The sequence below is a fragment of the Hibiscus syriacus genome, unplaced genomic scaffold (genome assembly GCF_006381635.1).
Source record: "Hibiscus syriacus cultivar Baekdansim isolate YM2019G1 unplaced genomic scaffold, ASM638163v2 tig00116958_pilon, whole genome shotgun sequence".
Classification (NCBI taxonomy): domain Eukaryota; kingdom Viridiplantae; phylum Streptophyta; class Magnoliopsida; order Malvales; family Malvaceae; genus Hibiscus; species Hibiscus syriacus.
Window position 1 is genome coordinate 750039 of NW_024063484.1, and position 24510 is coordinate 774548.

Here is a 24510-nt window from a genome sequence, read left to right on the forward strand (position 1 = left end):
CAATTCTATTATTTTAAACCTCTTAATCCTTCTTATGACAAGTCAAATTCATAATAAGAATTTCAAAAACCTCTTTATATCAAGAATTCATTTCTTAACCCTTAATGAGATTTTATTTCTAATTATCTATACTTGATGATTTAAGCTTATATAACATCCAAATAATCAAAACCAACTTATAAATTCAAGAAATAAGAAGCTGAAATTAAACTCACCTTTATGAAGTAAACCAACGGGAAGAAGAAAGAAGAAGAAGAAAGCTTTCCAGATACTTCCTCACCCATAAGCTTATCTCTTTAAATAAGAGAAAAATATCTTTTAAATAAAAAGACCATAATACCCTTTCAATTCTTCCATAATTACCATTTAATCCAATATCAGAATATTACCCTTTAAATCCTTAAACTTTTCAATTTTTCCTAAATTGATCACCAAATTCCAAAAATTCTCATTTTAGTCACTAACCCGATCTTTGGGATGTTACAAGTATCAAGTAGCTCATTTCGACTCGTTAAGAACTTGAGTCGAGCACTAGTCGAATCCATTCGAATCGAGTATTTATCAAGCTTTGACCGAGTCGATCTCGAGTTGTTCATGATCTGTCTCGTCTCATTTACAGTCCTAGTCAAGGGTATCTTGTTGTGTTACAGTCCGCCTGAAAGGTTGAGCTTACATAAGAACTCTTAGGATAAATTACATGATTGATCATTTTCGTTTAAGTTTTATACATTTTTCCTTATTGAATTCAAAAAATATAATATTTGATCACTTTAGTTTTTATTTCCTTAAGATGTGATCTTGTTCATTTTTATTTAATTAAGATGTGATCACTTTACCTTATCGACTATTAAATATTTAGTTACTAAAATTTTGATTGTCTTAGTGAAAAAATAAATAAAAATTACCACATTTTAATTAAATAAAAATAAAAGTGACCAAATATTATGTTTTTTGAATTTAGTGAGGAAAAATATACAAAACTAAAACGAAAAGGATAAATCTTGTAGTTTACCCAAACTCTCAAAATTAAACAAAACAAAGTATGACTTCATAACTAATAACATAATCATTTGATATATCACATAAGTAATTTGACATAGAACATAACGATTTGATATAGAACATAGAAAAGGTTTCCGTGGAAAAGATAAGATATATTAATCATTTCATAAACATGCTTTGTAGATCATGTTAATTAAGTTATAACCTAGTGATTCATTTGTAATCCATGGATAGTTGGATCCTTCCTATTCGTAAAGTCACTAGATTTGAATTCTGTTCAAATTAATCCTTCAAATGTCAGAATTTAATACAATTAAATCCTTTATACTTTTCATTTCTTCGAATTAATTCACGAATTAGGATTTATTAATTCCCTAGGTCTAAACTTGCACAAATTTCTAAATCGATTTTTGAGATGTTATACAAATTTCTAAACAGATATACATAGAGAGTTAGAGGGTCTCTTACTCCTCTCAAATTTTTTGTTCTCATAGAACTTTAGGCCCTTATCAATTTTAACTCAAGTAAAATTAGACTTTTACTCCCTCCAAAATTTTAGATTAAATACTTAATGAGTACTTATTATTTTTGAAGTTAAATAATTTAATCCTCTCAATATTTTAATAAATTCTTGTTATATATTTCTAGTTAAAACCTCTTCTAAATAAATAATGGGTAAACCACTCAACTATTGTCTCTTTTCATTTTGACCGCCGATGTTTCGATCTTATCAATCAGACCACCCAACTATTTAAAATGCTTCAATCAAACCATTTGTCGTTAAAAGTTAGGAAATGCTAATGTGGCAGTTAAAAAATTGGTATACTTATACGTTTAGCCCTCATTACTTACACATTCTATTAATTCAATCATAATTTTAAATTAATTTAATTAGTTTAGTCCTCCAATCATATGACGATCTCAATGACATGTGTCATGATATGATTTGAGGACTCTTTTAATTTAATTTTACTTGACTATCCGTGTGTTGTATTTTCTTTCTAACAAGATAAATTTATAAAATTAAAAAAAATTGTATGAAAATTTATAGAATTGTTTTTGTTACACCATATATGTTTTACAAAAATGTAATACTTAATATATTACTAATATAATTAACGGATGAAATAATATTTACAAATAAATTTATATAATTAAATATCTTTTAATTACTTTGATCATAGTATATAATAGAATTTTGAGTTGATTTTTGAGAGATTAAAAAATATTTGAGTTAGAAACTCCCTTTAGATGATGATTAAGTTTGTCAATATATACCAATAACAATTTTGGTTTTGTTTCTCTAATTGTTAGAGAATCCAAAAGTGAGATAATCTAAATTTTTTGAATTTCTACTTATTCATTATTGAAGCAATTCAAGTGCATTTGAATAATTTATAACAACTCCATTATTATAAGCTTACAAGCTAAATTTTCATATAAAAAAATAAATCTCAAACTCCACTCAAGTTTACATTATTCCCATCAAATACTCTCAATCAAATTAAATAATATATTTAAAAAATAATATTAAAGACACCATAAATACAATGTTAATAAACACACATCAAATATTAGAAAACTATTTAAATATATATAGCATCATTTAAATATTAAATTAATATGGAATAAAAAATATTTAGTAAATTTATACTTAATTAAAAAAATATATAACAAAATATCCAAATAAAGAAAACTCATTATTTCAAAAGTAATATTTTCCACACAAAAAAAGTGTTATGATCAGTAATATTTTATTTTTCACGTGTGGAAATCACTTTAATTCAAATATGAGAACGAACTTTAAAAAAGAACATTAGCTTAATAATAATATTCTCCGCGAATCAAACATCCGATAACAATTATAGTTTAGATGATTACAAAGAAAAAGGTCCCTGAATCTTGCACGGTTCAGCAACCTTCATATTGCCATTTATGTCAGCGGGACTTGGAGCACCACCCTCAAACCATGTCTAAATAAGCATAGTGTGTCAAATACAAAAGTAAAATGAAAAGTCTTACCATTCATACAACTTCTAGGTTTCCCACTTGGATTCAGGAACCAGTGTCAAATAAATCTCGAAAACTGAACTCAAAACTGCTAGAAGCTCAACAAAATGCTGAAGCTTTTGGACTGAGTGATTTCATCAAACACTAGCATACATATATTTACATTTTGTTGAAAGCACATACCTTGTCTGGTCATGTGTGCTAATTGTTTCGTCTGTCGAACAAGCACCTGCGTAGAGTTACTGCAAACTCACCTACTCTGTTCGGGTGGAAAATGACTGCACACATGGCTAAGCAAATAGCTGCAGTTGCGATTACTAATATGGCCTGACGGGAACTCAATCTCGTGGTGGCAAAACTACACGATTTTGTCCTGCAATCCTTGCTGGGGTCCACATTCATGATAGTTTCTTTGTTTAAAAGCGGAACAGTATCTTCGCTTCTACCAGAGGTAGTTGGTGCCATCATTGTTTGTAATTTACCATTAGTGTTTTCCTCCAAAACCTGAAAATAAAACATCACTCATTAATAGCACGAAATGATCAATAATATATAAAATCTAGATGTTATAAAGTGGAGGTTTCAAAACCCTCTTACAAGCATCTGTCAACACCCATATCTGACACATATTCAAACACGAGTATGGAGGTATAATTCTCCAAATATATAGTGATTTTATTTAATAAAAAAAAGCATACTTCTGTCAAAAATATACCGATATTATGAATAGAGATTTTAGAAATCCCACTCATAATACATCAGAAATCAGATTTCCGAGGCACAACACCAAGATCATTCTCAAAGCTGCTTTCAGAAAGCTGGTTTCTTACTCGCTCAATGTACTCTGAACGAATCTCAGGAATTTCAGCTTTCTGAAGTTCGTCGCTGAGGATATCTCTAGCATTCTCCATATATTTCTGTAATAACATTATATCAGATTCATTAGCTCCGTTAACTCCCATCTTCCCCACCACAATCTTCAGATTTTGTAATATCTTCTTCAAAATGACCGTAGATTTGTTTTGGATGAGAAAACTCAATAACCGATTGAATCTTTGAATCTGAGAAGAGGCCTTAGTTTCTTGAAAATTTTCCAATTTAGGCTCCCTCAATAACCATGCTATATCTAAGACAAGCTCGGAATACGCTCTTTGTCTTAAAGTTGTTGCTTCACATGCCTCAAAAAAGGACCCAGTGGCAGAAAATTCTGAACCTTCTCGAGATACAGATGCATCAAAACTCTGCTGTATTGACCTCATCTCGGAACAAACTTCTTTGTCTCCGATTAGGATGGGAATAAAATTTGACAATCCATACTGATTCTCAACCTACAAAAGAAATCCGTATATGAAGGGAAAAAATACCCCAAGGTTCAATAATGCATATTATGTTGAAACATTCATCCAGATTGATATTAATTTTTGAATCTCAACTCAGGCATAGATTCAATATTTTTTCATTTTTTCTTTTCAAGAACAGGAAAAAACCGAAATATTAAGCCAACTTTCATGAAACCCACCTCAATGAATGCAGGACCATAGATATCTGGTTCAGTTTGAGGGGCATATATTTTGTATAATTGATGATCACAACTAGGATAGTCCTCTTTACTATGAACATTTGAGGATGCAACATGATAATCATACGGGAGATATCTTCCAGCGAAAGATACTAAAATCCTGGAAAAAAATCATATATCTTATGCATTAATGAATTGGATAATGGAATATTAGAGTTTAGAGAAGGATCACTTGCAGTGTTGTCAACTGAAAATTTTGGGGGAAGAAAGATGGAAATAAATAACAGAAGTGAAAGTTCAATGACTGATGAACGTAAACCCATACTGAGATTTGGGATGCAGCAAATTACTTCCGCAAGCAACAAACTCCATCGGCTTGCCAGCCTCAAAATATGAAGGATGAACATAGTGAAGTCTTGGGGACTGCAACTCTGCATCAATTTTCACCATTGAAGTTCCATCTGCACATGCAAGAGACCTTACTCATAGTAAGAGGTCTAAATGAATGAAATGAAGACACCTACAAGACTGATCAAAAGCACTTTAGATTAAAGATGAAAGCAAGAGCCAATTCCACCATGTAAAAATCTTAATTCCTGCTGCACGCATAATTACTTGGTTGAGACAAGCAGACGATCATGATTAACTGGAAATTGTCTTCCAGAAATTTCAACCATCCATTTCAAGGCTTGGAGACATCAAATTCATAAAATAAAAAGAAAATAATGTGTTCGTAAAAATTTACATTTGATTCTCACCTTTCCTAGTACGGAGAATCATGTTATTAAGATAAATAGTCATGAAGCCTCTCCCAAATAACATCCTTCCAGGTCTAAAGACAAAGTCGTGCACATAGGTCATTGGATTTTCAGATAACTGTTAGGTAGAAGAAAACAAGAGGTTAAAATATCTAACAAATCTTCCAAAAATGAACACCAGATTAACAACTCAATACTTCCAGAAACCATGTAGTTAAGAGAATATCAGCAAAAGCGTTTTATCTTCATATTTTTTTCTGAGAAAAACATAAAGAAGAAAGCAAGTTACCAGCTATAAATTTGACAATTGATGTGTGTGATCTATGCAGACATGTTTGCATAGTCAAACCAAATATATACAAGAAAGAGACCGACAAACCCATTTAATTGAATCACTACCTTCATCCACATATTTGTTGGCATCGAAATGAACACAGTCAAGATAATGCAACCAGGACGGATGTAGCCTTCCAACTCAACAGGCATGTTCCCCAACCATTCAAAAATCTGTAATCCAGTTACCCAGGTCAATCAGCTTCTCAGATCTCTAACCACAAAAGCAATTTGATTTATTCAAATACTAAACTGGAAGAACAATTGTTTAAAGTACTTGGTGCCGAAGTCTTCGCGGGAATTCTGCTGGATTCCAATCATAAAGCTTGAATGAGATCCTGCCTGTAGGGCACTATAATAAAAAAAAAATTCAATATATATTCACAAACACACAACAGTGGCATGCTTTTCTTGTATGAACAGAAAAATGCGAGGATATAATGTGCCTAGAATGAACGAATAAAGAACCCACCATGGATGAGTATGCAGTCTTACTGTCGCAGTAAGAAAGAGAATTTGAAAACTTGGAATCATTTTTCCCTCCATCTGTTTCATTGTCAATAAGAGTTACTACACTATCATTGTGAATATTCTCCAAAGCAGGCGCTGAGCAATGAGCAGAAACAAGCCCATCTTCAGACTCAAAGGCTGGTTCTTCTTCAGCTATCTGGCCACTCAAGTTTGAACCATCTGTATAACACAGAATAATAAGTTATCCAACAAGGAGAACAAGCAGCTTCGACAAAAGAGGATGGTTCTATCTGCGGCTCAATATACTATTTCAAATTTAAATAACCTTTTCCGGCCTCGCCATCACAAGCTATGCCATCACTTTGCACAGCACCTAGAGATTCTTTATTGACTGCAGTCATAGAACCAGCAGGCTTCCTTCTCCGTCTAATGTTGTGACGCTCTAGTTTCCTTCGACAACTCCTCTTACCTTCATCAAAATCGGAGAGCAGATGGAACCTAACAAGTAATTGAAAGACAAATAACAGTTTACCCCAAGAAAAAACATTAACCCCAGGGAAAATAAAGTATTCTAGCTTTTACATTCATTAATAACTACTTGATTCATGGCCTAAATTTCAAAATTTTCACTTCTAGAGACTAGACTTCCATGAACGAAAGATTCTAATTGTAAACTCCAGTAGATTAAAAAATATGGGAAATCGAATTCACCGTTGCATTCTTACATTTGCTATATAAATTTTTCACTTCTAAAGCTAGATATACAAACAATGAAACCAAACATTCAATTTCAAAACAAACAAAAAGGCGTAAAAATCAATAATAAAGCATGAATTATAATCAGATAGACTTGTGCTAGGCCTAAAAAGTGAGGTAAAAGGGGGAAAAGCAAAAGAAAAAAAGAGAGTTAAAAAGAGCTTACTTGCCACACTGTTGACAATATCTCTTGGTTTCTCCATCGATCAAAACGGTTCTGGAATTGGCGCATCGTAAGCAAATTCTATGCCTCCTATGATAACCCTTAAGCTCGCTAATATCCACTTCGCAACCCGGAACTTGGCACCGATACATGCCCGACACAGGTCGACCAGTTCGGGCCCTCTTCTTCCCCGGAGCCCCCGTCTCTTCCTCTTCCAGCTTCTCCAGCTGCGCGTCTATCTCGGGGCAGGCGCACGGGACTCGACCCGCTATAAAATTGGAACAAGTCATCCTCGGGTCCCGCTTCCTCACACGATCGGAAGCCGGAACTGTATCCGGTTCCGGAGCTGGAGCTTCCAAAGGAGAAGGGGATAAACTGTAATCGTCAAACGAAATGGGAAAGTAATCGTCAGTGGTTAATTCCAGGAGATCACCCCAGTCCCAAAGGGAGGAAGCCGAATCAGCTCCGGTGAAAGGAAAATCCATTTCACGATCTTCAGAAGAATGATGGGCACGCGATGTATCTGTTGCCGGAGATGGATCTTGTTCCATAATCAAATAGAATACAACCCCCAATTTCCACAAGATTTGGTGACTTTGGTTGTTGGGTTAGTTGACGGGAAACTGGGACGAAATCAACGGGTCGGTCGGCTCATACCATATCATATGCTTGCTGGGATTACTACTATAAAGTATTCCCACTCTTGTAAATTCTAACACAAATTAAATATAATCAAATAAATATGGATTTAATTTTAAATAAAAATTGTATGAAATGTTTTAATTAATTTACATATGTAATGTAAAATTTTAAAAATAATTAAAAAAAATTTCAAATATAAAATGGAATGTTTATTCAAATAATTGTAATTTTAAATTTTATAAAATAAAAATCCAGTTAAACCTGCTAAATTCATATATGAGTTGATATCACATCAAATTTAATAAACTCAAATCTTTTTCAAATAAATTTATTTTTTTATCAATCAGGTTCACTATAAAAGAATTATTATACTATAAAATTTATTCATCACACACATCATCTATATTTTATAAAACATTTTTCCTAATACTTAGAATAAATTAAAATATTAGGTGGCGGCTCGTACTTATCAAAGATGGAGCTCGTTATTTTATTTTGTTTATTTTTTTTTAAGAAATGACGGGAATGTGGTTATTGTGCCGACATTGTATATACGGGTATGACGCGCCGAGGGAGAACACGCGAGGGTGGAGGGAATACGTGGGAGCGTAGCGCGTGGGTTTGGTAGGTGAATATTCGTATTCGAAATGCCTCCCTCCGAACAGAAGTCAGAAAGGGGATTTTTTTTACAATAAAGATAAAGATGCTGTGATCCCATTGGTTTGCTTGTTTTTTTTTAATATCAAAATCGCACATTTTGATGATTTTGCTTATCGAGTTCGACTATTATTAAGTTCAACTGGTTTTGGAAAATTTAAAATGGAGTTTAGTTAGATTCGACTTGAAATATGTAAGTCTAAAATTTTTAAATTTAAAATTGAGATTATGAATTAAAGTTTGAAAAAGTTAAAAAAATAAATCAAAATAAAAAATATATATTAAATTTAACTCAGTTGAAATTTAAATTCGAATTCGAAGTTTAAATGGTAGACAATTTAAAAAATATATATTAAAATTTAACTTGTTGAAAAAAATATATCTCACATGAAGAATTTGATAAAATATACATTTAAATAATTTTATATTTTTTTAATTAAATACTATAAAATAATGTTGTATTTTATTAATCTTATTCTCAAGGATACTATATTTTGTAAACCAAACATCCGAAAACAACTAGTGGGTTGTAATGGAAGGAGCTCAGACAAGCCCAACATCAGAGATTAACTTTGACTACCGTTAAATTTATTGTTTTACCCTTGCCTGACTCGCTTGCTCCCTCATGTATTCTCCCTCCAAAAATCCGCAAACACGTCCTTCAAAGAATTCCCCTCTTTTTCACATTCTCTTTGGTTTCCGCTGCGCTAGGGTTTTATCTCCTGTTCAAGGGATGGGGAGGCATCGGAGCATGAGCAGAAGCTACAGTCCTCGCCGTCGTAGCCGCACTCCTACACATGCAAGAAAGAGGTACGACGATGAACCTCGCGATCGCCACCGATCTCATCGTCGCCGATCCCCTCTTCCTTCCGGTTTGCTCATTCGAAATCTCCCACTCGACGCTAGGTTTTTATATCTCTCGCTCCCTCCACTTATTCTTAACTTCCACTTTGTTGACGGTTTTATTTATTTGAATTCTTGTCTTATGAGCACGTGTTGGAAGATAAGAAATTTGAAATTTTAGTTATATTGCTCACGGCTTTTTAAGTGAAATTTGTTTCATAGGAAGTTTCCTTTTCGAAGAATAGATTTAGAAAAGTTAAATTTTGTTGTTTATCCGCAGGCCAGAAGATCTTAGGGTTCCATTTGAACGGTATGGTCCAGTGAAGGATGTTTATCTGCCGAAAAATTATTACACAGGGTACGCCATTGCTCCGTCCTTTATTCATATGTTTGTGTTTTTTCTTTGATGTTTCAGCATTCAGTTCTGGTTGTTTCTTTGTTGACGTTTGTACTGTTCTTTGAATAGAGCTTCATGATATTATAATGTCCTTTTCTGAAATTGCTTTTCTATCTTTTTGATGGCTTGCCGAAATTTTGTTTTTAGTACCTATAATGGTGTCCGAATCTTCAATTTTGCTTAGTAATGATATGAACTTATAGGGAGCCACGGGGCTTTGGCTTTGTGAAGTTTCGGTATGGTGAAGATGCAGCTGAAGCAAAACAACGAATGAACCATCAAGCTATTGGCGGACGAGAGATAAGAATTGTTTTCGCTGAGGAGAATAGAAAAACTCCCCAAGAAATGCGTTTGACTGCCTGTGTGAGGTGCCACAGCACATTTTTCTCTTATGTAATCATCTGGTTATTTTCTTCCTCCTTGGTGTTAGAGTGGAATGCTAATGTGATCAATTGCTGTTTACTATTTCTTTTTTTTTTTAAAGTAGTCGAGACAGGGGAAGCAGGAGAACACCACCTAGGTCCCCAAGACGCCGCCATCGCTGTCAGTAAAAAATTATGCTTCTTTTGTTTATCTTAACTTTTTAATAGATCATGTTACCAGGTAATGACATTTGGAGGATAATCTTCCGTTTTAATGTGAGCTCAATTATTGTTTGTGGTCACAGCTTACTCTCGCTCACCTTCACCTGCTAGGCATGATTCAAGGTTTGAATTTTACTTATCTGAAATACTTTTTATGCTTTTCTTTTAATGTGTAATTGCTGGCTCCTGTTGTTGCACAACTCCTCTTTTACATATGTAATGTCGTAAAATGTTTTAACTATGAATTTCTTTTGTTCTTACTTTTGATTCGAATAATAGCTGTCAGGTAGACATAATGCTATACCTTTCAGTGAATATATGCTGTGGTGGCCTTGTTTATGCAGATAGTAAAGTGAAAAGAAATTCATAAAGACTTCTGGATTAATAAAGATTAAAGAGATCATAAAGTGATGGTCAACTTGATTTTCTTTCAAAGCTTCTCCATAAGTATTATCCATAATCCCACCTTCACCAGCTATTGACTTCAAATTTCACGAGGTCTTGTTTTTTTATTTTGGGTTTTTGAACTGACCAGCTAAAATGGTTGTGAGATGATTAGTATGCCTGGAGTATCTTATCTTTTTCACATGAGCTTCCAATTAGTGTTCTTCTTTTTCTTCTTTGCATGAGAAATTTTTTTAAGTTTGATGTCTTCTTTTCATAGAATTTAGAGCATATATTTGGTCAAAGAAAGAACCATCCTCAAACAAAGGAAGCCAATCAAAGTATTTACTGGTAGAGATTTGTTGGCATTGTACAAGAAAAAGATAATATGAGATTTAGAAAGTTGGGGCAAAGAGAGCTATGAAGTTGTCAGATGCTGATCAACAAGTACAACATTATAGAGCCTATGTCTCAGTTTATATGGATCCGAGTGTTATATTTTTGTTCAGAAACACTGGAAAGGTGCAGGTAAAGGTCAATATTTTAATCCGTTGATTTGCTCGAGGATGCTAGTAAAAATTGTCATTGGAAGAAGGTTTGCCTTGGGATGAGTGGAAATACTCTTTTTATACTTGCTTTTTATATGAACTGAATATATCTACTTGTCTTGATAGTTGTTGTCAGTGTTAAATATTAGTGTCTCATGTATTCTGTTTTCACTTGAAACTGGAGCCAGGGATCAGAGAGGGAGAGATTATCACCGCTCCCCCAGGCGATCTAGATCAATTTCACAGGATCGTGCTGTGAGAGATGACTATCGGTCTCCCAGTCGGTCCAGATCCAAGTCGAGGGATCGTGGGGCAAAAGATGATCATCGTTCTCCCAGGCGATCTAAATCTGTTTCACAGTCTCTTTTTCCACATTATCCGCATGGTGACAGGGAATACAGAACCAACCATAGGTCCCCGAGTCCTAGGGAGAATGGTCAGGGTCTGCATGATGATAGAGATAGAAGGTCAAAGAGTCCAAGGCGTGTCAGTTGCAGTCCTTCAAGGCCTGTTCAGGATCCCTGAGGTATGTGCTTTCCAACATTCTGCATATTTCTTGAAGGCCCAAGGGTATACATAATTGATTTTATAGTTTTACTCCAGGTCCTGTGCAACAATTGAAGTTGGAATTCGGATGCTTTCGATTATGCAATCCTCACTAGCAGCTTTGCAAATGATGGTGCCTTCTTAGGGTGCGTGGTTACTGCTGGAAACTGTAAGTGTGGTTGGCCGGTTCTTTATATTAACGTACAGTTAGTACTATGAGGTAGTGTGGGTATGTTTTCAGTCTAGCAGATTTGATGTCGGGATATATCTTGTTTTTGATGATTTTGAAGAAATAATTTCAAACTGATATTGCAATCTAGCTTAATGTTGAAAGGATTTTATCTCTACTCTTTTAGCATATTTCTAGCTTAACTATTGCAACAAAGGATACTAGACTAATGGGAAAACTCAACACAGCAAATAACTCGAGAAAAGAATGCGCATGCTGTTTGACTACGACCATCTAAATCCAGGAACGGATATTACTTTCAAGTTTGAACTCTATCCTCTGTTTTCCTAATTCGGCCCTTGTATCCATTAACAAACAATCTGATGAATTAGATGTTCTACTACATTTTATCATATAAAAATTAATATTATAATATTAAAGTATTTTAAATTATTTGTGTAAGAACCTTATAGAAGAAAAATATTTAGAATAGAAAAAACATACATGTTTCCTACGAATTTAGTTACAAATATTTTTCAATTTAACTTATTTATCATAATATGCCAAGTAGTGTTACATACATTCAAACCTTCACTTAGAGTCATTCATGACAGTGTCCACCCATCAATATAATTTTATGAAGCATATTATAATTGATTTATAAAACCAACTTTGAGCATATTTTATGATTCATAGCCAAACTTGGTTACAATAATTTCCTTCCAAATTAGGAAAAAGGTTTATAAAGAAGCAAAAAAGCAAAGTGCTGATATGCAAGGTCTATTTATTTCCGATTGTTACAGTTATGTCCTCTGAAGCCTATATTTCCTTCATCAGCTGATACAAAACAGCATGAATGAATCAGTGTTTTTATCCATACAAAAATGGGAGACAATGCCAGTTTCTGTTGGAAGCAAACTTATTAATAATTGAAGCATGGAATGCAAGGCTGGTCAGTCCAAAGGGCAAGCTTTCTCAAAGGCTTGCTGCTCTCTGCGGCACAAATCGAACTCATTTGTGTGGTAATACATGCATCCCACATATGCTTCCATGGGATCTTTGCATCTCTCATACACATCTTTTAGCCTGCGCCACACCAGTTCAACATTCCGTAAATTCAAAATCATAAAACAAATAATCATTGTCATCTCATCTGATGGAATTAACAATAAGCGTTGGCATCGACACTGAAAATGCGTAGTTAAAATAAGCATAATGACAAAAAATGTATTTAACGTTCGATTAAATAGTCAAGTTGGCTTATATTTCTTTTGGAGCATTTTGGCCCACAACATTTCATTTTGGGGCAAAAAGGCTTTTACATAGATGAAAATCATTAGTCAGCAAACGGTCAACGCTCCAAAATAAGAGTTTTTCTCCCTAAAATGAAATGTTGGGGCCAAAATACTGCAAAAAGAAAAAAAGAATGAGGGGGGGGGGCAAAATGACTATTTAGTTAAACAATTAAGGGTATTTTTTGGCATTATGCCAAAAAAAAAGCTTAGAAATGATCAAATTACAGTGGATGGACTAAATCCGCAAAAAGAAGAAGAAGCATAGTACAAGGATCTCATGTACAATTTGACCCAAAAAGAACATTTAGTATTCATGGCCTTTTTCAAACCACAAAACGTAGTAAGAGAAAGTGGCAAATATCTGGTATCCTACAAACTGGGAAGCCCCATTGTAACAATCAAAGATAAAGAAGAGGCCAAAACCTAATAAAACCTGGTTAACATTCAGTAAGTAGATCTAAATCAGATTCAAACTAACATAAATAGGAAGAACAAACATCCAATTCTATGGCTTGGCTATACTTGAATCTATTTTGCCTAATCATGCCGATACTAACTCGGACTCATTTTAAGTTCCGACTGCTAATCATAAAACAAATTTAGATCGATCAACAACATGACACGATGTCAAATTCTGCGAAGCAACGTGTTTTAGCTGCTTAACTAGAGTGAGAGATGCTCATTTCCCGACAAGAATAGATGAGCTCATATGTTCCTTGTATTCCGCTACGGATATATTCGGCTTTCAAAATGCTTTTTAATGTATTTGGGTGATCATATACCAGTACCTATACCCAAATATATGTAAAAAATGCTTACTTTTATGAAGTGCTGATCTTCATACTTTTAACCACACTTTCATAGCATAAAAAGTCCAAAAAGTACACCAACTCCAAATTCTCTAACATTGCTACATTTCCATTGAAGAAAGTGTAAACACTAATCTTAATTATCACATAATTCCCTACTTAATCTCATATTCTAGTTTAATTCTTTTCCGATCCGATCATTCTCTAATACGAAACAATTCAGACATAAAAACCAACAAAGAAATTTAAAAATTGAAAAGCTTACACTCCAAGCACACATCGGGTAGCTTGTCTGCCCTTATCGAGACATTTTTCAGGGTTGGGATCTTTCTTCTTACACTTGAGGAACTCCACGTTTTCGGACATGCATTTTATTTCAATGTGCTTTGCTCAACTTTCGTCGCCATTTTCCACCGCCGAACTTAGAATAAAGATCGCTTCTTTCTGCACCAATAAAGAAAAATGTGTCAAATTTTCAAAACTTATCATCAAAAATGAAAAAAAAATCATTGGGAATTAATCTTTTACCTTAATAAATCAGTGGGTTTTTGCTTAAACAGAGAGAACTGGGGGGGGGGTTGTGGTGGTGAAGATTCTGAGGCTTTGCTTAAAACAAAACAAAATGCATACGGTGGAGTTGGTTCGTAATTCTATTTTTCTTTGAAGGGTATTTTCGTCATTCAACCTAGGCTTTATGTTTCTACCTTCTTTAAGCCCCAAAACCCTCGCTTTCTTCAACATCTTTGCTTTGCTTTGCTTTTTTTTCCCCTCTCTTCAGCCAATCATCAAAACAATCATTTTCCGAGATGATTAAGCGGTAAGTTACAATATTTTTGTTTGATGACTTTTTTATCTCTCTTCTTTGTTTGGTTTCTATATATATGTTTTTTATGGCGTTGATATGGAGATAGTGTTGAATTTAGTGCAATTTTTTAGAGATCTTCTAATTGATTTTAGCTTGGAAATGTCAAGTGTTTGAATCTATGGAAAAAAGATTACATTTTTCTTTTCCATTTCATTGTTGCAAAGGGAGCTTTCCTTCTATTGGAGTGGTTGTTCTTTGTTTAATATATGACTATATATGTTTTGGTTATTGGTTATCAATACTGATTTATTTCCAGATGCCGTTTTCTGTTATGAAATCAGTAGGATGTCGGTATTGCCGACTATCACGAAAGTTGCTCGGGTGGGATGGATATAATGAAGTAAATGCCTGATTATTGAGTGATTTCCTTTGCATTCTAGACTTCATTAGCTGAAGCTTGTAAACTTCAAAAATGGTGATTGATTAGCAATAAGGTGATTAACCTTTACTACTTTTCTCCGAGAGTCAGTTTTGTAACACTTTGCATTGAAAGAACATTAGACCCTTTTGGGTGAGGCGCATTCGATTGTGTGCACGCTTGGTGCTCCTAGAGGTGCATTTCTTTGTAAGGTGATAGGTGCTGATTGAATTTCTCTCTCTCTCTCTCTTTTTTGGATAAGCTTTATATTTCATTATCCAAGAAAACAGAAATCGGCTACAGTTCAACAACATTACAAGTCTGTACTCTATCACCAACACAGTGAACTATACGTCTATCTCCTGTTCCAAACTGTACAAAGATTAATATTTACCCTATCAGTCATATTAATTCTCTTCTTTGCTAGACTGATACTAATGGTTTCTTTTATCAATCCTACCAATTCTTTCCCTTACATCAACTGGCTACTATGTAACCTGCTATTTCTTTCTCTCCACGCCCGATAAACAATAGCATTCCATGACAAACGAAGAATTATTGTGATGAGAGATTTACCTTCTAATTCTGTGATCATCCACTGTAACTCTTGCTGCCAACTTAATGGCTGTCTTGTCAGTCCACACAATCCCAGTACGCATTTCCGGATATCTTTGTCATATGAGCATTCACTTAATAAATGATTTTGGTATCAGGCTGGCAAAAAATGCAGCAACCATCTATATTCATTCCCCATTCGATATGCCTTTCTTTTGTAGGTAATTTACCATATGATTGAAGTTCTTTTTTAGTAATTCTTTTTTTTTTTACTTTTTCTATTAGTCGTGCCTTTATTAGTAATAAAGGGATAATATGCTTCTCCATAGCATTCAACAGTAGACACGGGATCATTAGGAAATTTTTCATATCGTAAATAAAAAAAAGGGATGAATTTGCATGTTTTGTAGATAAATTTGATCACTTTTTAGATTTTATTATTGTAAGTATATATATGTTGTGGACGCTTATAGTGGCAAGTGAAGAAATTAGTTGGAACATAGCTTAAATAAGAATTCTTCATTAAAGAATCCCTATAAATTACTAATATCCCTATGAACTAGTAGTCTTTCCTATTTTTCAAATTTTCTTAGTATATACATTATAAACCTCTTTTTATGAGAACTAATTTCTTATTAGTGAAATAAGCAAAAATTGTTCCAAAACCTACGAGATTGAGGATCTCTCTTAATGAGGTCTAAGGTATCGGCACCCTTTTGACGAGTTGAAATGTCTTAAAAGATAGGTTGCCCAAGAGAGTAGAATGAGGAAACTAACTCCTCATTCCAGCATGACTTAATTGTGCATGTTCAGTGACTTAATCCTTGTCCAGGGAATCTAAAAAATTGGCATCAAAGCCGAACACTATGAGCGGTCAATGGAAGGCTTTATTCTGAATAGCTATCTCAGAATTGGAAGCCAGGATAGAAGCTAGGATTCGCCAACTGATACAACAATTGGAAGCTCAAGCTCTCTTTCTTCAGCCTTCAAACCTGTCACTTAGCAAAGACATGGAAGGATAAACCAATAATTCTGGTGCTAGGTTGCGTCAAAGGTAGACAAGAATTCTGGATGGCTAGTGATAAACTTAGAAGTGGGAATAATGCTGGAGTGACAGTACCTTGCTTCACCAAGTTAAATAAAATACATTATTTAGGAATCTATCAGTTAGTGATTCATGAGTTGAGCTGAGCTCAGAGAAAGACATTGTCCAGGTCTGGCTCAAATTGACTGGATTTTGTGGCCTAGAGGGGCCATTGAGCCCGTATACTCTTTTATAATGGTTTGGAGGTGCTTTATGTGTGTCATCTTTGGAGTGTTAGCGGTTGCTTGCTTGGTGCCATGTTTAAAATGTGTGCATCTAATGTGCACTCATACAGAATGATAGGATCAATGTGTACGTTTCTACTGATCTGATGTTGTTTTCTTGTGTATATTTAGAAATGGGTGACAAGAAGAAAAAGACGTTTATGTTATCCGTCTTGTCTCGGCTGCTGGGACTGGATTCTTCTACGTGAAGAGGAAAAGTGCAAAGAAAGTGGCCGAGAAGCTCGAGTTCCGCAAATATGATCCCCGGGTAAATCGCCATGTTCTTTTTACAGAACAAAAGATGAAATAAGAAGGCCTGTTGTGTTTCAGCTTTTTTTTTTTAATCAACGTAACTGGTACTATTTTTGCATAGATGACACCCAGTTATGCGAAACGGAATGAAAGACTATCGTGTTTAGTTTTATTTTAGAAACTTAATTTGATTTTAAAAAAATTAATTAAAATTTAAATGATAAAATGATACTTATAAATTTAATTATTTTTTAAAAAATTAATTCGACTAGATTGAGTATTGGTTCATACTCATCGGAGGTCCTTAAACTTTGAGCCATACCAATTGATGACTACTTCAGCTATAGAATAGCAGAAATCCAAGTAGAGATTGAAAATTGCAGTCTTTGCATGCTACTCTGCCTTTTTCTTTTCTTCTTTTTCCGGAGAAAAGGAATAAAAATAAGCAAATAAATCGATTCAAATTGTAGTGATTGATTTGGTTATTAGTAAATTCAATTTAGTTTTCATTTATATAATAATTAATTATTTTTGATTTTTTGTTTATGATGTTTATTATTTGAACTGAATTTGCTCTTAATCAAATAATTAATATTTAAATTTTGAATAATTGGAAAAAAAAACAAATATGTCATAATAAAGATTTGTTTTCTTTCCCTGAAAAAATCATGAACCTAATTGACTCAAACTTTTTTTTAATAGTATGAAAAGATTGTAAGATAATATATGTTCAATTTTTTTACTTTTAACAACGCACATAATGTGTAAATACAATCGATCAAACTCAGGACTTATAGAGAGATTATCTTTATCTTTTACCACAAAGGTAACTTGATAGTTTACTTAATTCAGAATAAATACTCATCGTTTTTTAAGATGTAGCTAGAATGTTTAAAATTTTAAAGACTAATTTAAACGATAATCATAATTTGAGGATGTTGTATAGTTACGAAATCTAACTCAAGCATGTTAACCACAAGATTTTGTTATAGCAAAATATTTGGCATCGAAATAAAAAAGTGCCACCTTTTATTATATTTGTGGTGGCTATAAAATTTCAATTATGGAAATATTGTTTGGAATACGTTTTTAGACACAAAAAGGAAATATCAGCTCACCCATTATGGTGCTGTAATTTGCCTATTTATATCTCAACCACGACTCATTTGATTTCAACCAACCTCAATTAGTGTATGATTCTCCCATCAACACTCCTTTAAATAATTAGATTAGATTTTTTTTAAAACAGTTGACAAGGATATATTATGTAACAAAATAACTATTTAGGGTGTTAATTCTCGATGTCGTTTGTTATAAATTTACCAACACATTATGTTCCGTTCGATTATTATTGTTTATTCTTTTGTTGGTATGAACGGCATAAAATCATCTCCATGATGTCTACATGGTGAGGTTTCTCTGATTTGCTTTGATGATCCACCATCAGTGCATTATTCCTCCGCAACTAGAAAAACGTTTCTCATTAAAACTTTTTTTTTAATAGAATTAGTTAGTTTTATTAAAATAAAAAATCCAAAATTACAATAAATGTTTACAATTATAATCATAAATTAAACACATAATTATGATATTTTCCTATAATAATTACAAGCTACTTTATTTCATACGAGGACAATATAAAGAAAATGTTAAAAATCCAACCAAAATACTCAAATAAAGATGTATACGAATATGTATGATTGTATCGACAAATGAACCACAAAAGAGGATGAAAATTATTGAAAAACCATCAACCAACTGCATATCAAAGTTGAACTACATATGAAACTATCCACGAACGCAATCACGTATCCCAATTCAACCCAATGGTCCAAAGCATGTAAGATCACCAGGATAATAAATATGCACCATCTTGATCAGTCTAAACGTTGTTAAATCCAACTCTGAGAAAAGATAAAAACAAAAAAAATGACTAAATGACTGAAAATGTATTAAAAGGCAGAAGAACATATGTCACAAAGGTAGAGTTATTGAAACTAAAAATCAAAAAGGTAGAATAAAGATATTATTTTACCTCCAAGACTTTGTCTAATCGTTTCTAAAAACTCGATTTGCATTTGAGTTATGGTGGTTTAAGTTTGGAACCAAAACCCTAACATAAAATTCTGAACTAGTGAAACCAATAAATTCTTCGATCATAAAACCTAAACAAATAAAATAATGTCCCATGAAAAAACTTATTTAGATTAATAAATACGTGTCGTTCAGAAACATAATCTTCTTTTAAGATCTTATTTTAATAAAAAATGTTTATCATCTAAATAAAATAATAGGATTAGAAAGAGTTTTAAAATATTTTGAAACGGAAAAAATTTAATGAGCAAAGGTTAAAAATCCCACTTCACATCAACCAATGACAAGGAAGAGAGTAACGTAAGCCCACGGTTACTACTTGAGAACGTGGGCACAGAATAATCGCTCCAAACGGTATCTCTCAACAAGATATAATCTATCCATTTATGATTTTTCATCCACGTGGTCCAATAAAAAATCGACCTGCCACTTTAACTTCAATCTTATAACAGCAATGATAGATGGAGTATAAAATTTTAAATTTTTATATAATTTAAATATTATTTTATATTTTTATTTTTAAATTTTTATAAATTTATACTTAAAATTATATAAAATTTTTTCATGACATAAAATTTTGTTCATATTATAAACCATCTATGTAATAAAAATAATCAAAATAAAGAAGAACAGTTGATTTATCCATAATTAATCAAAACTCCACTAATTTTTTCCTTAATGCGTTCTTCCGGCCCCCCACCCCACATTTAACTCAAGGTTTTCGATTCAGTCCCCCACTTATCATCAAGCAATAAACTCAGTGACAAAAACAGTGCTACATTCGTTAGCGAGTAGATCATTAAAATATTTCGATTATCATTTTTTTCCTTTCTTATATTATAAGTTCAATATCTATTAAGAATAAAAATTATCATTCCTCTCCCCTGTTGAAATAAAAAAAAAAAAGAAGAAAAAAGAAAACAGTGCTACCGTCAGTAACCCATTTGTTTATAAATCTTGTCCTTCATTGTTCCACCACCTATAATTCTTGCACTTGCATGGTGGCTACTTTTTCTGGGTTCTTCTCGTTTTGAGCTCTTACCCAATAGTTTATGATAATACTTCATTGCTCTTTGTAGATTGTTTAGCCTTTTTTTAGCTATGGCTTTTTGTGCATGTTCATTTCCTGCCATTATCAGCTGCTGTGCTGCTGCTTCAGAATCTCAAAAGTCCACTCCTTTTGCTTCTCATTTGCTTGGTGGATCAGATCTGGGTTTCCATCCATTGCTTAAGCTCAATCAGGTTCATATGGAGAATTAAAGAAGAGAGAAAAAAATGGATTTTGTTTGTTTGTTAGATTCCACAGCAGTTCTTTGTTTGATAACTTTGTTTGAATAAAGTTCAGTTCTAAGAAAGGGGAAAAATTCTCTCTTTTCTCATTTTATATTATCTAGTCTTTGTTTTGGGTTTTCTTTTGACTTGAATACAATTGATTCTTAGATTCCAGTTAAAAAATATGTATGAATTGAAAAAAATGGTTTTTTTTATTTGTTTAAGGTGAAGAAAAGGCCAGGTGGGGTTTATGCATCACTATCAGAAGGAGCTGAATATTACTCCTCTAGGCCAGCAACGCCTCTCTTGGACACTATAAACTATCCAATTCACATGAAAAATCTCTCTGTCAAGGTATAAAAACATCCAAAAAAACATGTTTTTGCCCTTGCTTTTTATCATTTATTATGAGATCTTCATCTCTTTTATCACACACATATATATATGTATGGGAACTTTTAATGCAGGAACTGAAACAACTAGCTGATGAACTGCGGTCTGATGTGATTTTCAACGTTTCGAAAACTGGGGGTCACTTGGGGTCAAGCCTTGGTGTGGTCGAACTCACTGTGGCTCTTCATTATGTCTTTAATGCCCCTAGAGACAAGATATTATGGGATGTTGGTCATCAGGTTCGGTTCGGTTCCGGTTCTTGCTTTGCTTCGTTTCCTTTTATGTATGTGGAATAAGAAAGGTGTTTCTGATGTGAATTGGTTCTTATTTGGTATAATTCTTCATTTGGTTTACAGTCTTACCCTCATAAAATCTTGACTGGGAGAAGAGATAAGATGCATACAATGAGGCAAACTAATGGTTTGGCCGGATTCACTAAACGATCAGAGAGTGAATATGATTGTTTCGGGACTGGTCACAGTTCAACCACAATCTCGGCTGGCTTGGGTATTAATCTAGTCTTCTCACATTCGTTTTGCATATATATATATATATATATAGGGTTAAAACTTTGAAACGAGATAACTATTATGGAACCATCATCGAGTTCTTTGATGTTGCTTTTAGAAGTGAGGTAGTTTATATTAGCTAATCTAAACTTTGTTCCTCTGCTAACATGCGATTTTTGCTTTATATTGGTCGAACTTTTAGTTTTCGAAATTCTATTTTTGATTCCGTTATGCAAATCGAGTTCCACTTGGCCTTTGGAGATTTAATTGTCTCAATGTTTTGGGTGGACAGGAATGGCTGTGGGAAGGGATCTGAATGGTGAAAGGAATCATGTAGTTGCTGTCATAGGTGATGGTGCAATGACAGCAGGACAAGCTTACGAAGCAATGAACAATGCCGGATACCTGGATTCTGATATGATTGTTATTCTTAATGACAATAAACAAGTTTCTCTGCCAACTGCCACTCTCGACGGACCTATACCGCCCGTGGGAGCTTTGAGCAGTGCTCTCAGTAGGCTGCAGTCAAACAGGCCTCTTAGAGAACTGAGAGAGGTTGCAAAGGTAAATAGAAAGGAACAAAACCGGAGAAACTAATATTCTTTTGCCCGGAAACTAAAATTTACTCGAACTGGATTTGGTTTTATTGCAGGGAGTTACCAAGCAAATCGGTGGGCCCATGCATGAACTGGCCGCAAAAGTTGATGAGTATGCTCGTGGGATGATAAGTGGTTCCAGATCAACACTTTTCGAAGAACTCGGACTCTATTATATTGGACCTGTTGACGGCCACAACATCAATGATTTAGTTTCTATTCTCAAAGAGGTTAAGACTACTAAAACAACGGGTCCAGTCTTGATCCATGTTGTAACCGAGAAAGGCCGAGGTTATCCATATGCAGAGAGAGCTAGTGACAAGTACCATGGTAACATGCACAATGATAAGCCATTTTTAGAAGAGATGTCATTTTATATGAGTTCATTCACCGATCTTGATTTATGACCTACGTTTAGGGAACAAAAGAGAATAAATTGTATCTGGCTTTCTTTTGTCAGGAGTGGTGAAGTTCGATCCGGCAACTGGAAAGCAATTCAAAAGCAGTTCTGTTACCCAGTCTTATACTACATATTTTGCTGAGGCTTTGATTGCAGAAGCCGAGGCAGACAAAAATATCGTTGCCATTCATGCTGCAATGGGAGGTGGAACTGGATTAAACCTCTTCCTCCGCCGTTTCCCACAAAGATGTTTCGATGTAGGGATTGCCGAGCAACATGCTGTAACCTTTGCTGCAGGGTTGGCCTGTGAAGGCGTGAAACCTTTTTGTGCAATCTATTCATCATTCATGCAAAGGGCTTATGATCAGGCAAACTATCAACGTTACCTTTCGCTTTTACGAATTGTAAAATATCAATGTTCTGTGTATGTTAAACATCAGCATTTCGAATTCATAACGAATGTGTCGATTTGCTGCAACAGGTCGTACATGATGTTGACCTGCAGAAGCTGCCTGTAAGATTTGCAATGGATAGAGCTGGCCTTGTTGGCGCAGATGGTCCGACACATTGTGGGGCTTTTGATGTCACTTTCATGGCATGCCTTCCCAACATGGTCGTAATGGCTCCTTCCGATGAGGCTGAACTTTTTCATATGGTTGCCACGGCAGCAGCCATAGACGACCGTCCTAGCTGTTTCCGTTACCCAAGAGGAAATGGGATCGGAGTTCAGTTGCCGCCAGGGAACAAAGGTGTTCCTCTTGAGGTGACTTTCGATCAAATATGTACATATTCCTATTAGTAAAGGCACAAGACTAAACAAAACATACTGAAAACTTAATCCGAAATGCAAAAAATGTCCTTACAGATTGGCAAAGGAAGGGTACTGATTGAAGGGGACAGAGTGGCACTATTAGGCTATGGAACTGCAGTTCAAAGCTGCTTAGCAGCTGCCTCGTTATTGGAATCCCACGGCTTAAAGCCAACTGTCGCGGACGCACGATTTTGTAAACCATTGGATCAATCCCTTATCCGGAGACTGGCAAAATCACATGAAGTTCTGATCACAGTCGAAGAAGGGTCGATCGGGGGCTTCGGTTCTCATGTGGCACAGTTCCTAGCTCTTGATGGTCTTCTTGATGGCAACGTAAAGGTATGTGAATCCAAATGTTCATAAGGAAGTTGATATAGCCGTATAATATCTTGTTTCTTTGCATTATTTTTTTTCTCGATTTGCAGTGGAGGCCGGTGGTTCTTCCGGATCGATACATTGACCATGGCTCACCAGCCGACCAGTTGGCTGAAGCTGGTCTGACACCATCGCACATCGCTGCAACAGTGTTCAATGTGCTTGGACAAAAAAGAGAGGCTCTTCGGATCATGTCCTCCAGAAACTGAAGAAAATTCTTCAGCTTGAATTTCATTTTTATGTACAAAATTTTTCCTTTCATTTCAAATGAATGGTAGTTAGTTTATAATATATATATATATCTTAGCAATGCTACATCTTTACCATAAATATTTAGTAGGTTACCGAACAATTCTACATATTTCAACACTGGCTATTTTATTTATGGGTAAAATACAGTCTGGGTCACACATTATGTAAAACATAACAAATGGATCACTTTTTTTTTTTTAATTTAGTCAGCCAATTAAAATATTATTACGAAGAGACTCACATATTAGAAGGAATGTTGACATGACCCGATATAATAATAATTTTGTTCTCTAAAATTTATAGATTCTATAATTTAATCTTAATTTAAAATAATTCAATAAATTTAACCCTTCATATACATTTTAATAATTTAATATTGGTTCTTTTAAACTGTTTGATCTTTCATAAGTATTAAGTTACTTTCACGTTTTCATTCAAGTCACGTAAATATTTTGTCTAATATTTAATGATTAATGAACAAAAACCTTTTTTTGTGAGGGACCTGTTTGACCAATTAAAAAATTAAAAGAGACTTAAAAGACACTTTTACCTAAAATACTTTATTCAATCAAGTAACGATGGAA

General features: G+C 34.0%; 3 protein-coding genes and 1 pseudogene across 4 annotated transcripts; 3 read left to right on the plus strand and 1 right to left on the minus strand.

Annotated features, from left to right (window-relative positions):
* Window positions 1–3030: 3030 nt before the first annotated feature.
* Window positions 3031–7680, minus strand: LOC120189657 (squamosa promoter-binding-like protein 7). Of its 2 annotated transcripts, none has more exons than XM_039192875.1 (10): window positions 7016–7679; window positions 6419–6591; window positions 6095–6312; window positions 5900–5974; window positions 5689–5796; window positions 5290–5407; window positions 4857–4992; window positions 4532–4691; window positions 3843–4340; window positions 3031–3516 (listed from the first exon to the last, which is right to left on the minus strand). In XM_039192875.1, the coding sequence occupies exons 1-10, from the start codon at window positions 7561–7563 to the stop codon at window positions 3214–3216; spliced, it is 2337 nt and encodes a 778-aa protein (XP_039048806.1). In that variant the 5' UTR covers window positions 7564–7679; the 3' UTR covers window positions 3031–3213. The 2 variants fall into 2 exon arrangements, with proteins under 2 accessions (XP_039048806.1, XP_039048807.1); XM_039192876.1 differs by having other exon boundaries at window positions 3348–3547; window positions 3804–4340; window positions 7016–7680.
* Window positions 7681–8921: 1241 nt separating this feature from the next.
* LOC120189679 (serine/arginine-rich SC35-like splicing factor SCL28) lies at window positions 8922–11857 on the plus strand. The gene is made up of 7 exons (XM_039192905.1): window positions 8922–9217; window positions 9435–9512; window positions 9755–9919; window positions 10036–10094; window positions 10219–10258; window positions 11256–11593; window positions 11671–11857. The coding sequence occupies exons 1-6, from the start codon at window positions 8937–8939 to the stop codon at window positions 11590–11592; spliced, it is 960 nt and encodes a 319-aa protein (XP_039048836.1). The 5' UTR covers window positions 8922–8936; the 3' UTR covers window position 11593; window positions 11671–11857.
* Window positions 11858–17106: 5249 nt separating this feature from the next.
* Window positions 17107–17394, plus strand: LOC120189681 (annotated as a pseudogene).
* Window positions 17395–20305: 2911 nt separating this feature from the next.
* On the plus strand, window positions 20306–23960 carry LOC120189678 (probable 1-deoxy-D-xylulose-5-phosphate synthase, chloroplastic). Its single transcript, XM_039192904.1, has 10 exons — window positions 20306–20560; window positions 20816–20944; window positions 21058–21222; window positions 21340–21490; window positions 21785–22056; window positions 22145–22418; window positions 22549–22856; window positions 22970–23251; window positions 23354–23638; window positions 23725–23960. The coding sequence occupies exons 1-10, from the start codon at window positions 20420–20422 to the stop codon at window positions 23881–23883; spliced, it is 2166 nt and encodes a 721-aa protein (XP_039048835.1). The 5' UTR covers window positions 20306–20419; the 3' UTR covers window positions 23884–23960.
* The last annotated feature ends 550 nt before the right edge of the window (window positions 23961–24510 follow it).

Bases quoted from the DNA above. Each gene is read 5' to 3' on its own strand.
- LOC120189657 (XM_039192875.1), bottom strand. From the start codon at position 7,563: ATGGAACAAGATCCATCTCCGGCAACAGATACATCGCGTGCCCATCAT. The intron at 6,313-6,418 runs GTTATTTAAATT...TGTGTTATACAG, and splicing joins TGATGGCGAGGCCGGAAAAG to ATGGTTCAAACTTGAGTGGC. The intron at 5,797-5,899 runs GTACTTTAAACA...ACTGGATTACAG, and splicing joins CGCGAAGACTTCGGCACCAA to ATTTTTGAATGGTTGGGGAA.
- LOC120189679 (XM_039192905.1), top strand. From the start codon at position 8,937: ATGTATTCTCCCTCCAAAAATCCGCAAACACGTCCTTCAAAGAATTCC. The intron at 10,095-10,218 runs GTCAGTAAAAAA...TTGTGGTCACAG, and splicing joins CCCAAGACGCCGCCATCGCT to CTTACTCTCGCTCACCTTCA. The intron at 10,259-11,255 runs GTTTGAATTTTA...AACTGGAGCCAG, and splicing joins CCTGCTAGGCATGATTCAAG to GGATCAGAGAGGGAGAGATT.
- LOC120189678 (XM_039192904.1), top strand. From the start codon at position 20,420: ATGGCTTTTTGTGCATGTTCATTTCCTGCCATTATCAGCTGCTGTGCT. The intron at 23,252-23,353 runs GTGACTTTCGAT...ATGTCCTTACAG, and splicing joins ACAAAGGTGTTCCTCTTGAG to ATTGGCAAAGGAAGGGTACT. The intron at 23,639-23,724 runs GTATGTGAATCC...CTCGATTTGCAG, and splicing joins TTCTTGATGGCAACGTAAAG to TGGAGGCCGGTGGTTCTTCC.